This window comes from Salmo salar, chromosome ssa28 (genome assembly GCF_905237065.1).
Source record: "Salmo salar chromosome ssa28, Ssal_v3.1, whole genome shotgun sequence".
Classification (NCBI taxonomy): Eukaryota; Metazoa; Chordata; class Actinopteri; order Salmoniformes; family Salmonidae; genus Salmo; species Salmo salar.
The window spans coordinates 13,446,931-13,459,841 of NC_059469.1; the positions used below are offsets into that span (position 1 = coordinate 13,446,931).

Genomic DNA, 12,911 nt, shown 5'->3' on the forward strand with positions numbered 1-12,911 from the left:
TTCTCTGATGCACCTTACGTCTAAACTTATTTACAGTGCAATGATCTTGATTGGTGATCTCAACTGGTGTTGGTTAAAGCCGGTGTCTGATGATTTAAAAATGTTTTGTAATTCTATGAATCTTACCCAGTTGATTAACTCACCCACTCGCCCAAATCTCAAATGTCCAGAGAAATCTACTCCGATTTGATATTCACAAATGTCCACATAAATCATTACAAAAAAACAACATCCGTAGAATATTTAAGTGACCATTGTGTTGTTGTTGCTGTTAGAAATACTAAGACAAACCGACGCTTTACTCATAAGAGACATTTGAAGAGTTTTTATGAGCAGGCTCTCTTCCATGATTTGTTTAATTTTGACTGGAGCAAGATTGAGCTCATTCCTGATGTGGAAACTACCTGGAAATTCATTCATGATGTTTTTTTCCAAATAGTAAACAAACATGCCCCATTCTGCAGGTTCGGGGTTAAAGGGCGGGATAATCCATGGTTTTCTTCTGAGCTGTCTTGTATTATTCACAAACGTAATCTAGCCTGGGATAAAGCAAGGAAATCATGTTCTGATGCTGATTAGCTTATTTTTAGGCAGTTAGTTCTATTCTTCTCAGGAAGGCCAAGTCTGAATATTTTATGTCTGTTACCACTGATAAACTTTAATATCCTTCTAAAACATTCTAGGGTCATTCAGGTTATGTCTGGAAACCGTAATGTTAATGAATTACCGTCATCTGTATTGAAGGACTGTATATGACAAAACTGAAATGCTGAATTGTTTCAATGAGCACTTTGTATCATCTGGTAGGCTGTTTGATTCAGAGTCCTCTATCTCTGTACAATCCTGTGTGGATGAACCAGTGAGAGTTGGTCAAACGTTTAGCTTTTTGCCATTCTCAGAGAAGGAGATGCATAAAGCCCTGAAATCCTTAGATCAGAGAAAGCCTGCAGGTCCTGATTTTCTTGATCCCTGCTTTTTATATCTGGCAGCTGATTTCAGAGCTGAACCACTTACAGTGAGGGAAAAAAGTATTTGATCCCCTGCTGATTTTGTACGTTTGCCCACTTACAAAGAAATGATCAGTCCATAATTTTAATAGTAGGATTATTTGAACAGAGAGACAGAATAACAAAAAAATCCAGAAAAACACATGTCAACAATGTTAAAATGATTTGCATTTTAATGAGAGAAATAAGTATTTGACCCCTCTGCAAAACATGACTTAGTACGTGGTGGCAAAACCCTTGTTGGCAATCGCAGAGGTCAGACGTTTCTTGTAGTTGGCCACCAGGTTTGCACAAATCTCAGGAGGGATTTTGTCCCACTCCTCTTTGCAGATCTTCTCCAAGTCATTAAGGTTTCGAGGCTGATGTTTGGCAACTCGAACCTTCAGCTCCCTCCACAGATTTTCTATGGGATTAAGGTCAGGAGACTGGCTAGGCCACTCCAGGACCTTAATGTGCTTCTTCTTGAGCCACTCCTTTGTTGCCTTGGCCATGTGTTTTGGGTCATTGTCATGCTGGAATACCCATCCACGACCCATTTTCAATGCCCTGGCTGAGGGAAGGAGGTTCTCACCCAAGATTTGACGGTACATGTCCCCGTCCATCATCCCTTTGAAGCGGTGAAGTTGTCCTGTCCCCTTAGCAGAAAAACACCCCCAAAGCATAATGTTTCCACCTCCATGTTTGACGGTGGAGATGGTGTTCTTGGGGTCATAGGCAGCATTCCTCCTCCTCCAAACACGACGAGTTGAGTTGATGTCAAAGAGCTCCATTTTGGTCTCATCTGACCACAACACTTTCACCCAGTTGTCCTCTGAATCATTCAGATGTTCATTGGCAGACTTCAGACGGGCCTGTATATGTATTCTTGAGCAGGGGGACCTTGCGGGCGCTGCAGGATTTCAGTCCTTCACGGCGTAGTGTGTTACCATTTGTTTTCTTGGTGACTATGGTCCCAGCTGCCTTGAGATCATTGACAAGATCCTCCCGTGTAGTTCTGGGCTGATTCCTCACCCTTCTCATGATCATTGCAACTCCACAAGGTGAGATCTTGCATGGAGCCCCAGGCCGAGGGATATTGACAGTTCTTTTGTGTTTCTTCCATTTGCGAATAATCGCACCAACTGTTGTCACCTTCTCACCAAGCTGCTTGGCGATGGTCTTGTAGCCCATTCCAGCCTTGTGTAGGTCTACAATCTTGTCCCTGACATCCTTGGAGAGCTCTTTGGTCTTGGCCATGGTGGAGAGCTTGGAATCTGATTGATTCTCTGGACAGGTGTCTTTTTTACAGGTAACAAGCTGGGGTTAGGAGCACTCCCTTTAAGAGTGTGCTACTAAACTCAGCTCGTTACCTGTATAAAAGACACCTGGGAGCCAGAAATCTTTCTGATTGAGAGGGGGTCAAATACTTATTTCCCTCATTAAAATGCAAATCAATTTATAACATTTTGACATGCGTTTTTCTGGATATTTTTGTTGTTATTGTCTCACTGTTCAAATAAACCTACCATTAAAATTATAGACTGATCCTTTCTTTGTCAGTGGGCAAACGTACAAAATCAGCAGGGGATCAAATACTTTCCCCCCCACTGTACATATCTGTTCAATCTAACCCTGGAATGTAATGAAATTCCAAAGATCTAGAAATCAGTATTTGTCTTACCACTTTTAAAAAGGGGGAGATCCAACTCCTAAATAATTATAAGTCCATCCCAAAGCTGTCACCCCTGGTGAAAATACTTGAAACCCTTGTGAGTGAACAGCTAAAAGAGTTTTTATTTACTAACTCTATTTTATCAATGTACTAAATCGGGCTTCAGGAAGAAGCGTACCACAACTACAGCAGCCATGAAGGTTTTAAATGATATCACTGAAGCCCTTGACAAAAAACAGCACTGTGTCTCACTTTTTATTGATCTCGCTAAGGCTTTTGATACAGTTGATCATGCTATACTGGAGGCAGAGATTGTCGAGTGTAGGTCCTTCGGAGCATGCAGCTGCATGGTTTGCTAACTAACTGTCTGATAGAACTCAGAGCACTCAATTTGATGAGCTCATGTCTGTTAAATTGTCTGTCTAATGGTATACCCCAGGGCTCTGTACTTGGTCCCATCTTAATATAAAAAATGTTGACAAAAATATGCAACTTCACTTTTATGCTGATGATACTGTTATTTATTGTTGTACCTCGTCTCTCAAAAAAGCTTTCCAAAACTTGCAAACTGCTATGTTCAACATACCTTGTCAATTGAAGCTTATCCTCAACACTGACAACTAAACTAATGGTGTTTTCTAAAGCAAGAAAGACCTTTGAACCTTTCACCTATTACTACCTGTCAGGGTAATGAGATTGAGACTGTAACCTCATAAAAATCTTGGAATTTTAATTGACGACTGCGTCTTAAATTGCATACTCAAGAACTTACAAAAAAATTTAAGCTGAAGTTGGGATTTTATTTTAGGAATAAGGCCTGTTTTTCTTTTGAAGCCAGAAGGAGACTAGTATCAGCTACATTTATGCCTTTACTAGACTATGGGGATATTTTATATATGAATGCTTCCGCTCAGTATTTGAGATCAATTGACACCCTTTACCATGGCGCATTGAGATTTATTTTAAACTGCAAAACCCTCACGCACCACTGCACTTTTATATACCAGGGTTGGCTGGTCTTCTCTAGTCTCTCATAGGCTCAGTCACTGGTACACTTTTATTTACAAAGCCATTTTGGGTTTACTACCATTTAATTTGGGCATTTTTATTGTTCAGAAATGTGGTGGGTACTCTCTTCGTTCGCAGGACTTCATCCTGCTAACTGTTCCAAATGTCCGAACTGAGTTTGGTAAAAGGGCTTTTATGTACTCTGCGCCATCGGCTTGGAACGCCTTACAAAATACTTGTAAACTGGAAGAACTTGTCCCGGTTGGTGTTTTTAAATCACTGATGAAGGATTTTGAAGCTGATTCCCTGACCTGTCAATGTTTTTAATTTGCCGTTTTATGATTTTGTTATACTCTTGTGAATTCTATGGTTTTTACTAGATTACTTGTAGTTTTTCATGTTGTCTGTCTGAAATTGTGTAACAACTTGGTGCTGCCCATCTTGGCCAGGACGCTCTTAAAAAAAGAGACTTAAAATCTCAATGAGCACTTCCTGGTTAAATAAAGGTTCAAAAAAAAAAAAAAATAAAAAAAAAACTCTAGTCATGGTATTTCTATCCACAACATTCAACGTTTTCGAACTGCACATGGCCGAGGCATCAGATGAGAAACCAGGTACGGTTTTAAACTGCTGTCAGTTGTAGTAGCAACGCATGACCACCAGGTGTCATTAGCACACTAGTAAAATACACTGGCTGGCTCAAACACTCAAATATTTTGGGTCACTGAGTAACCATAATCCTATGGAAAACATTAGGAATTCTAAGCCATTTTGTCCAGTCATCACACACACACACACACACACACACACACACACACACACACACACACACACACACACACACACACACACACACACACACACACACACACGGAAGCCATGTTTAAACTTTAAGATTAAAAAGCACAAGCAGGAACCCAAACACACTAGAAACAGACTTTAGGATCCACTCTATTTGAGTAAAGGATAGGTCTTGAGCCTTGTTACTTATTCCACTTTGTTGGCAACTTGGCTGGCATGGACTGTTCCTAGTGAAAACACCCTGACAACATTCTGTATGTACGCGCAGATGATTGCCCAGCCTAACAATATCCTCTCACAAAGGCAGTGTGTGAGAGACTGAGACACTAACCCAAGCAGGCATACCATCTGCTCATTGACAATGACCCTCCCAACACAGCATCAGGAGTTAATGTCACTAACTGCCAACACAGTTATCTAATATAATCTGCTACCTCCACATATCTCCATGGTAGCCTGGCTAACAACACCAGACTGTTGTCATTGGATTTTTGGATTTGGCTTTTAGTAGAATGAGACATACGACAGGGATTTGATTCAGAACAACAGAAAAGAGACTTGTTAGGTCAGGCTTTTAACTCAGACCGTCGTAGGTGGTTTAGAGAATGCCTAGGAATTAGCTCAGCTGGCTATTTGTTACCATAACTAATGACTAATCAGTAAACAATGAGGAACCAACTAGAGAATGTACAGACTGAAATAACCCTTTAGGAAACCACCTGGTGTTTGTGTGGGCTTTTATTACTATCCTCATGGGTACTATGCTAAAAAAATAAAAAATCTCCCTCGGGGACACTTCCCCGGTCCTCATGAGGACAAATGTTATTTTTAGCTTAGGGAAAATAGGATTGTGAATGGAAATCAATTTTAGGTCCCCACAAGGATAGTAAAACGTGTGTATTGGTAAGTACTGTATGTTTACGGCTTGCAGTCTATTATAACTGTTCAGTTCATCAGCTACAGTCTACACACACCTGCTGAGCAATCTGGACTATGAGCTAGCCTAGATTTCACATCTAAATGACTCAACAAGGGCATTACTGCTCTGCCTCTCCCTATCTAGTTTAAGGAGAGAGAAGACCGAGAGTGAAAACTGTTCAAGCAGGAAAGAACTGAAAAAAAAAGATGTAGTGACAGTGGAAGAGAGAAAAACTGAATAGGAAAGAACAAGAACTGTGGACTTGGCTGTGAGCACTAGTGAATATCAAGTCAGGTGATGGATGCGTGTACTCAGTCAGGGTCGGCTGGCAGACACTCATAAAGTAGCTACTTAAACCAATCAGAGTCCTGATGGTTCACAGTCAAACACCAACTCAGCAGATCAGAATAAACTGAGTTTGAGGTGTGATGCAAGGATTGCAAAATTTTAATCTCCATTCAAGACTCCCTTAGACTGCACTTACATAGACACCTCCAAACGGTCACCTTTTGAGTTTATTCCTTATGTAATGACCTTCCCACGGTTCGTGAGGGTGTGTTTGGTAGCATCGTGTGGGTTGTTTGTTTCTATGGCCTGCAGATACCAGTATAACCCAGTAAATATATTGGTCTTCCAGCCCCAAGTGATGCGCACCTTCCTGAGCCCTTCACTTGTAATGCCTTTCTCAGTATTCCTTCCACTAGGGTTCACCCCTCCAGTCCTAGAAGCCATAATGACTGACTCACTCTGGTCCGAGTAGTTCCTGGTCTTGAGCTCCATTTGACGTGTTTGTGACTCCAGCATGACCAGTCGACTCTGAAGGTCCTTCTTCTCCGTCTCCTGACTGTCCTCAAACACCATGTACCTCTACGGAGACAGAAACAGAAAGATATTAAAACACTGAATAACACAACGGCATGTCTCTGTGTGCGTTAAAGGCCCAGTGCTGTCAAAAAACGTGATTATCCTGTGTTTCATGTACAGGTAACTGCCAAAATAAATGGAAACACTTGAGTAAATGAGGGATACAAAGTATATTGAAAGCAGGTGCTTCCACACAGGTGTGGTTCCTTAGCTAATTAAGCAAATCACATCCCATCATGCGTAGGGTCATATATAAAAATACTGGGCAGGCCATTATTTTGTCTACCATGGCCCCATGAGATGACAATGCCCCACCATCCACAGGGCACAAGTGGACACTGAATGGTTTGATGAGAATGAAAACGGTGTAAACCATATGGCATGGCCGTCTCAGTCACCAGATCTCAACCCAATTCAACACTTATGGGAGATTCTGGAACGGCTCCTGAGACAACATTTTCCACAACCATCAACAAAACCAGATGATAGTCCCACTAAGCGCAACCCAGATGGGATGGCGTGTCGCTGCAGAATGCGGTGGTAACCATGCTGGTTAAGTGTGCCTTGAATTCTAAATAAATCACTGACAGTGTCACCAGCAAAGCACCCCTACACCGTCACACCTCCTCCTCCATGCTTCACGGTGGGAACCACACATGCAGAGATCATCCGTTCACCTACTCTGCATCTCACAAAGACACGGCGGTTAGAACCAAAAAAAAAAATAAAAAAAAAAAAATATCGGAAATTTGGACTCAACAGATCAAAAGACAGATTTCCACTGGTCTAATGTCCATTGCTCGTGTTTCTTGGCCCAAGCAAGTGTCTTCTTATTGGTGTCCTTTAGTAGTGGTTTCTTTGCAGAAATTTGAACATGAAGGCCTGATTCACGCAGTCTCCTCTGAACAGTTGATGTTGAGATGTGTCTGTTACTTGAACTCTGTGAGGTACAATCTGAGGTGCAGTTAATTGCTGATTTCTGAGGCTGGTAAGTAATTAAATTATCCTCTGCAACAGTGGTAAGTCTGGGTCTTTCTTTCCTGTGGCGGTCCTCATGAGAGTTTCATCATAGCACATGATGGTTTTAGCGACTGCACTTGAAGAAACTTTCAAAGTTCTTGAAATTTTCCGTATTGACTGACCTTCATGTCTAAGTAATGATGGACTGTAGTTTCGCTCTGCTTACGCCATCCCATCTGGTTTGGGTTTAGCGGGACCACCATCTGTTTTTCAACAGGACAATGACCCAAAACACACCTCCAGGCTGTGTAAGTGCTATTTGACCAAGAAGTAGAGTGATGGAGTGCTGCATCAGATGACCTGGCCTCCACAATCACCCAACCTCAACCCAATTGAGATGGTTTGGGATGAGTTGGACGGCAGAGTGAAGGATAAGCAGCCAACAAGTGCTGAGCATATGTGGGAACTCCTTCAAGACTGTTGCAAAAGCATTCCTCATGAAGCTGGTTTAGAGAATGCCAAGAGTGTGCAAAGCTGTCAAGGCAAAAAGGTGGCTACTTTGAAGAATCAGAAATATTAAATATATTAAATATATTTGTTTAACACTTTTTTTGGATACTACATGATTCCATATGCTATTTCATAGTGTGTGTCTTAAATATTATTCTACAATGTAAAAAATTGTAAAAATAAAGAAAAACCCTGGAATGAGTAGGTGTCCAAACTTTGGACTGTGACAAACGCCGGGATGCTGGCCTTCTAGGCAGAGTTGAAAAGAAAAAGCCATATCTCAGAATGGCCAATAAAAATTAAAGAACACAGACACGAGACAGAGTAACTCTGCCTAGAAGGCCAGCATCCCGGAGTTGCCTCTTCACTGTTGATGTTGAAACTGGTGTTTTGCGGGTACTATTTAATGAAGCTGCCATTTGAGGACTTGTGAGGCATCTGTTTCTCAAACTAGACACACTAATGTACTTGTCCTCTTGCTCAGTTGTGCACCGGGGCCTCCCACTCCTCTTTCTATTCTGGTTAGAGCCAGTTTGCGCTGTTCTGTGAAGGGAGTAGTACACGGCGTTGTACGAGATCTTCAGTTTCTTGCAATTTCTCGCATGGAATAGCCTTCATTTCTCAGAACAAGAATAGACTGACGAGTTTCAGAAGAAAGGTCTTTGTTTCTGGTCATTTTGAACCTGTAATCAAACCCCCAAATGCTGATGCTCCAGATACTCAACCAGTCTAAAGAAGGCCAGTTTTATTGCTTCTTTAAATCAGAACAGTTTTCAGCTGTGTTAACATAATTGAAAAAGGGTTTTCTAATGATCAATTAGCCTTTTAAAATGATAAACTTGGATAGCTAACACAACGTGCCATTGGAACACAGGAGTGATGGTTGCTGATAATGGGCCTCTGTACGCCTATGTAGATATTCCATAAAAAAATATGCCGTTTCCAGCTACAATAGTCATTTACAACAGTATCAATGTCTACACTTTCTGATCAATTTGATGTTATTTTAATGGACGAATTTTTTTTGCTTTTCTTTCAAAAACAAGGACATTTCAAAGTAACCCCAAACTTTTTTACGTAGTACATTATGTTGCTCTTGTCTTTATTTAGGCAGTTACTTGTATATTTCCACACCATGAGGTTGGAATAATACTGTGAAATTGTAAAATTATGATAATGTCCTTTTCGTGTAAGAACTTGTTTGAAAATACCGCCTGAAATTTCAGCCTGTTTTGGTAGGATGGTGTTTCGGTCTGCCTGGTGACATCACCAGGTGGTAAATTAGTTAATAGACCAATAAGAAAGCGTTCCAAACATCTCTCCCAATACGAGCTAGTTTTCACCTCACCACTGACAGTCCTAGAAAAATTCTTGCTTGATTTTTGACCATTTTAATTGAAAATGGTCACAGTAAGGTACTTGTTACCCAGAAATGATTTGATATCGAGATTAAAAGAGCTGCATTGGACCTTTAAGTACTTGTAAGAAAGATCATTGACCTCTAGCCAACAGACAGGAGGGTGAGCTGTATGCATGATGTTCATGTGAGATTCCTCCTGTCACCACTTCCTGTGATCCTTAGTGTCACTCACTACTACACAGTGAAAGAGCGAGAGAAGAGATTAATGGGGAGAGACTCTAGGGACAGCTCTAAGGTCTTGCTAACTCATAAATATGGACTGAGATCAATGGGACAAAACCCACCCGTCTGCCTGTGTGGCTTTCTGCAGCTCCATTGAGCGTGTGTATCAGATCTGAGATCATCATGACGAGTAAGTCCGTCTTCAGTTTCATTCACTGGGTGTCAGACAACAGGTGCGGAGCGCTAACCCCTTGGCGCACATGTGCACACACCCACAGCTTTTGAGTGTGTTTATGCGTTGTACCGACATATCAGTGTCAGGCAGCGAGTCTTATTGTTGTCCGTTAGATCTCAGTAACTTCTTTCAGATCAAAACTCACAACAATTTTCCATGGGAATGAGAGAGAAACACACATCACCTAGCTTATTAGAAACATACAGTAAGAGCTGAACCAGCCGGTGACTGTTAATAGAGACCTGTTAGAGCAGTGTTGCAGGCTTTCATCCTAGCCCGGCACTAACACACCTGACACTAGACTGAGTTGAATCTTGTGTTATAACACTAGGCTGGAACTAAAGTTTGCGCTCATTAGCCCGACACACGTAAAACAGTCGTGAGTCTTGTGATCATGGCGCTCAGCCAGCCCGTCGGCTGGGATGAGCAGTCATCTGCTGGTGGAGACTATCACCCGAGACCCTTGCTCCGCCGGAGGCCTACTGGAACGAATAGGCTCTTCTCTACATGAACGCCACTTTCTGTGTGTCAAAGAGCAGATGTAAGCTAGGCCAAAGGCGCTCGGAGAATGTCTGTGTGACTTGCTTAATTGCCTACACTGATATAAAGCTAAACGTTTTGGCTGTAGGCGTAGTCAAGGCCCTGTTGAAATGGTTATGAAAGCATAAGCCTAGCGAGCGAGAGAGAGAGAGGGATAAAAAAAAACTATGAGGGAACGTGGGAAGGTATGAGAAAGGGTCTGAAAGGCAGTAAAGGCACAGACTTCACAGTAAATCTAATAAGAGCATTAAGCTACATGAAGCCTGGACTGAACAAGGGGGCTGGGAGAGGAGGAAGGGGGTATTGGGACTTCATCTGTCAACAGCACTAAACACAAGGCTGCAAATCACACACAGAAATGACTATCATAAAAGCATGCTGCCTAACATCCCTACCTAGAACCTAACTGCCTTCTATTGACACACACACACACACACACTTTCTCCGTGCTGATGATCATATGACCCATAGTTGGGTGTTCATATGATAACGCGTAGAACTCTTTCTCTGGTGTGCTATCTGCCTCTTCTCTTCCCTCTCTCCTCTCCTCCTGAACACGCATAATGCTCCCTTTGTCCCTTCACACAGACACAGTGCCCCAGTGTATGAACATTCTATTGACAGGGAGTTTTATTAAGTGCACTGCGTCTTCTTTGGGTCTCGCCTGGGTATAACTGGGCAGCTGGGATAGCAAGATGGTTCTGACAAAAAGGGTAGGAGATTGATTGGCCAAGATCAGATATCACATACTGGTCACTAAAAAGGGCCATGCATGTGTGGTAAGCAAGATTGTAAGGTTGTCAGTCAGGGTTAGATTTCAAATCAAATGTTATTTGTCACGGGCCGAATACAACAGATGTAGACTTTACCGTGAAAAGCTTACTTACAAGCCCTTAACCAACAATGCGGTTCAATAAATAAATACAACTAAAGTTTTAAAAAATGTAATCAATCAAAAAGTAACAATACATTTACGAGGCTATATACAGGGGGTACCAGTACCAAGTGAATGTGCGGGGGTACAGGTTAATCAAGGTAATTGGTAAAGTGACTATGCATAGATAAAACAGAAAGTAGCAGCAGTGTAAAAACAATGGGGGGGTATTCAACCAGAGAAAGGCAGAAAAGTTTGTGTGTCTCTTCAAATCACAAATCCCTGTTCACTCACGACTGCATGGCTGTGCACGACTCCAACACTATCATTATGTTTGCAGATGACACAAAGGTGGTAGGCCTGATCACAGACAACGATGAGACAGCCTATAGGGAGGAGGTCAGAGACCTGGGAGTGTAGTGCCAGGACAACAACCTCTCCCTTAACGTCCACAAGACAAAGGAGCTGATCCTGGACTACAGGAAATGGAGGGCCGAGCACACCCCCATCAACAGGGCTGTAGTGGAGCGGGTCGAGAGCTTCAAGTTCCTCAGTATCCACATCACTAAGGAATTATCATAGTCCACACACACAAACACAATCGTGAAGAGGGTACGACAATGCCTCTTCTCACTCAGGAGGCTGAAAAGATTTTCCAATGGCCCGCAGATCCTCAAAAAGTTCTACAGCTGCACCATTGAGAGCATGTTGACTGCCTGCATCACCGCTTGGTATGGCAAATGCTTGGCAGCCAACTGCAAGGCGCTGCAGACATTAATACGTGCAGCCCAGTACGTCACTGGGGCCGATCTCTGTGCCATCCAGGACCTCTGTGCCAGGTGGTGTCAGAGGAAGGCCCTAAAAATCGTCAAAGACTTGAGCCACCCAAATCAGACTGTTCGCTCTGCTACTGCAGGGCAAGCGGTACCAGTGCAACAAGCCTGAAGTCTGGAACCAACAGGATCCTGAACAGCTTCTACCCCCAAGCCATAAGACTGCTAAATAGTTAGTTAAACAGTTAACTACCAGCTACCCGGACTAAGTGCAAAAAGGGTCAATGCACAAAGTCTTTTGACTCATCACATACGCTGCTGTTACTGTTTATTAGGGATGCACGATATATCGGAATCAGATGATATTAGCTAAAAATATGGCCCACAATGTCTGCTGTGTGGATCTATTTTGATGTTTCAAAGGAAGATAACAAAAAAGGCCATATGCAACGTTTGTGCTGCTATTATTTCCAGAGGGGAGAAAGTGAAATCTTTCAATACCACAAACCTAATTACTCATTTGAAAGTTCATCACCCCCAGACGTTCAGCGACTAAAACTAAGCTCACACTTCCAACAACTAAACAAGTTCAAGTCGAGCAGTCATTTGAAAGAGTAAGACCATTTCAGCGAGACAACTCAAAAGGCAAAATCCATTAACGCCAAGGTAATGGAATTCATGGCCCTTGACAATCAACCATTCTCTGTCGTGGATGTTGTTGGCTTTTGCCGACTGGTCGAGCACCTCGAGCCCCGGCACACACTACCGAGTAGGTGCTATTTTTCAGATGTTGCCCTACCGGAGTTACACAGTATTGTTGAAACGCACATCCATGAGCTACTTGCGATGGGCGTCACTGCTATTAGCTTCACGACTGACATTAGGACCAGCGATGTCAGCCCCATGAGCATGCTGAGTCTGACAACACAGTGGGTCGACGAGGATTTCGTACTGAGGAAAGATGTATTGCATGCTCAAGAATGTGCTGGTTGTCATACCGCCTGCTGCCACTTCAATGGCATTTGAGAACATGTTTGAAACTTGGAAAATCCCCAAGAACAAAGTACACGCTGTGCTACGTGATAATCCACGGAACATGACAAAGGCTTTGGAAGAATGCGGAGTCGCCAGTTTGCCATGCATGGCACACACGCTGCAACTGGCTGTGAACTAAGGTGTTTTGACCC

At 42.6% G+C, this 12,911-nt stretch overlaps 1 protein-coding gene across 1 annotated transcript in view; it reads right to left on the reverse strand.

Annotated features, from left to right (window-relative positions):
• Positions 1 to 12,911, reverse strand: part of LOC106589513 (C-Jun-amino-terminal kinase-interacting protein 4-like) — a 57,031-nt gene that overhangs the window by 36,997 nt on the left and 7,123 nt on the right. Inside the window, exon 2 of the mRNA XM_045709941.1 lies at positions 6,133 to 6,253. Within this exon, the coding sequence (XP_045565897.1) occupies positions 6,133 to 6,253 (121 nt within the window). The remainder of the gene's footprint in view (positions 1 to 6,132; positions 6,254 to 12,911) is intronic.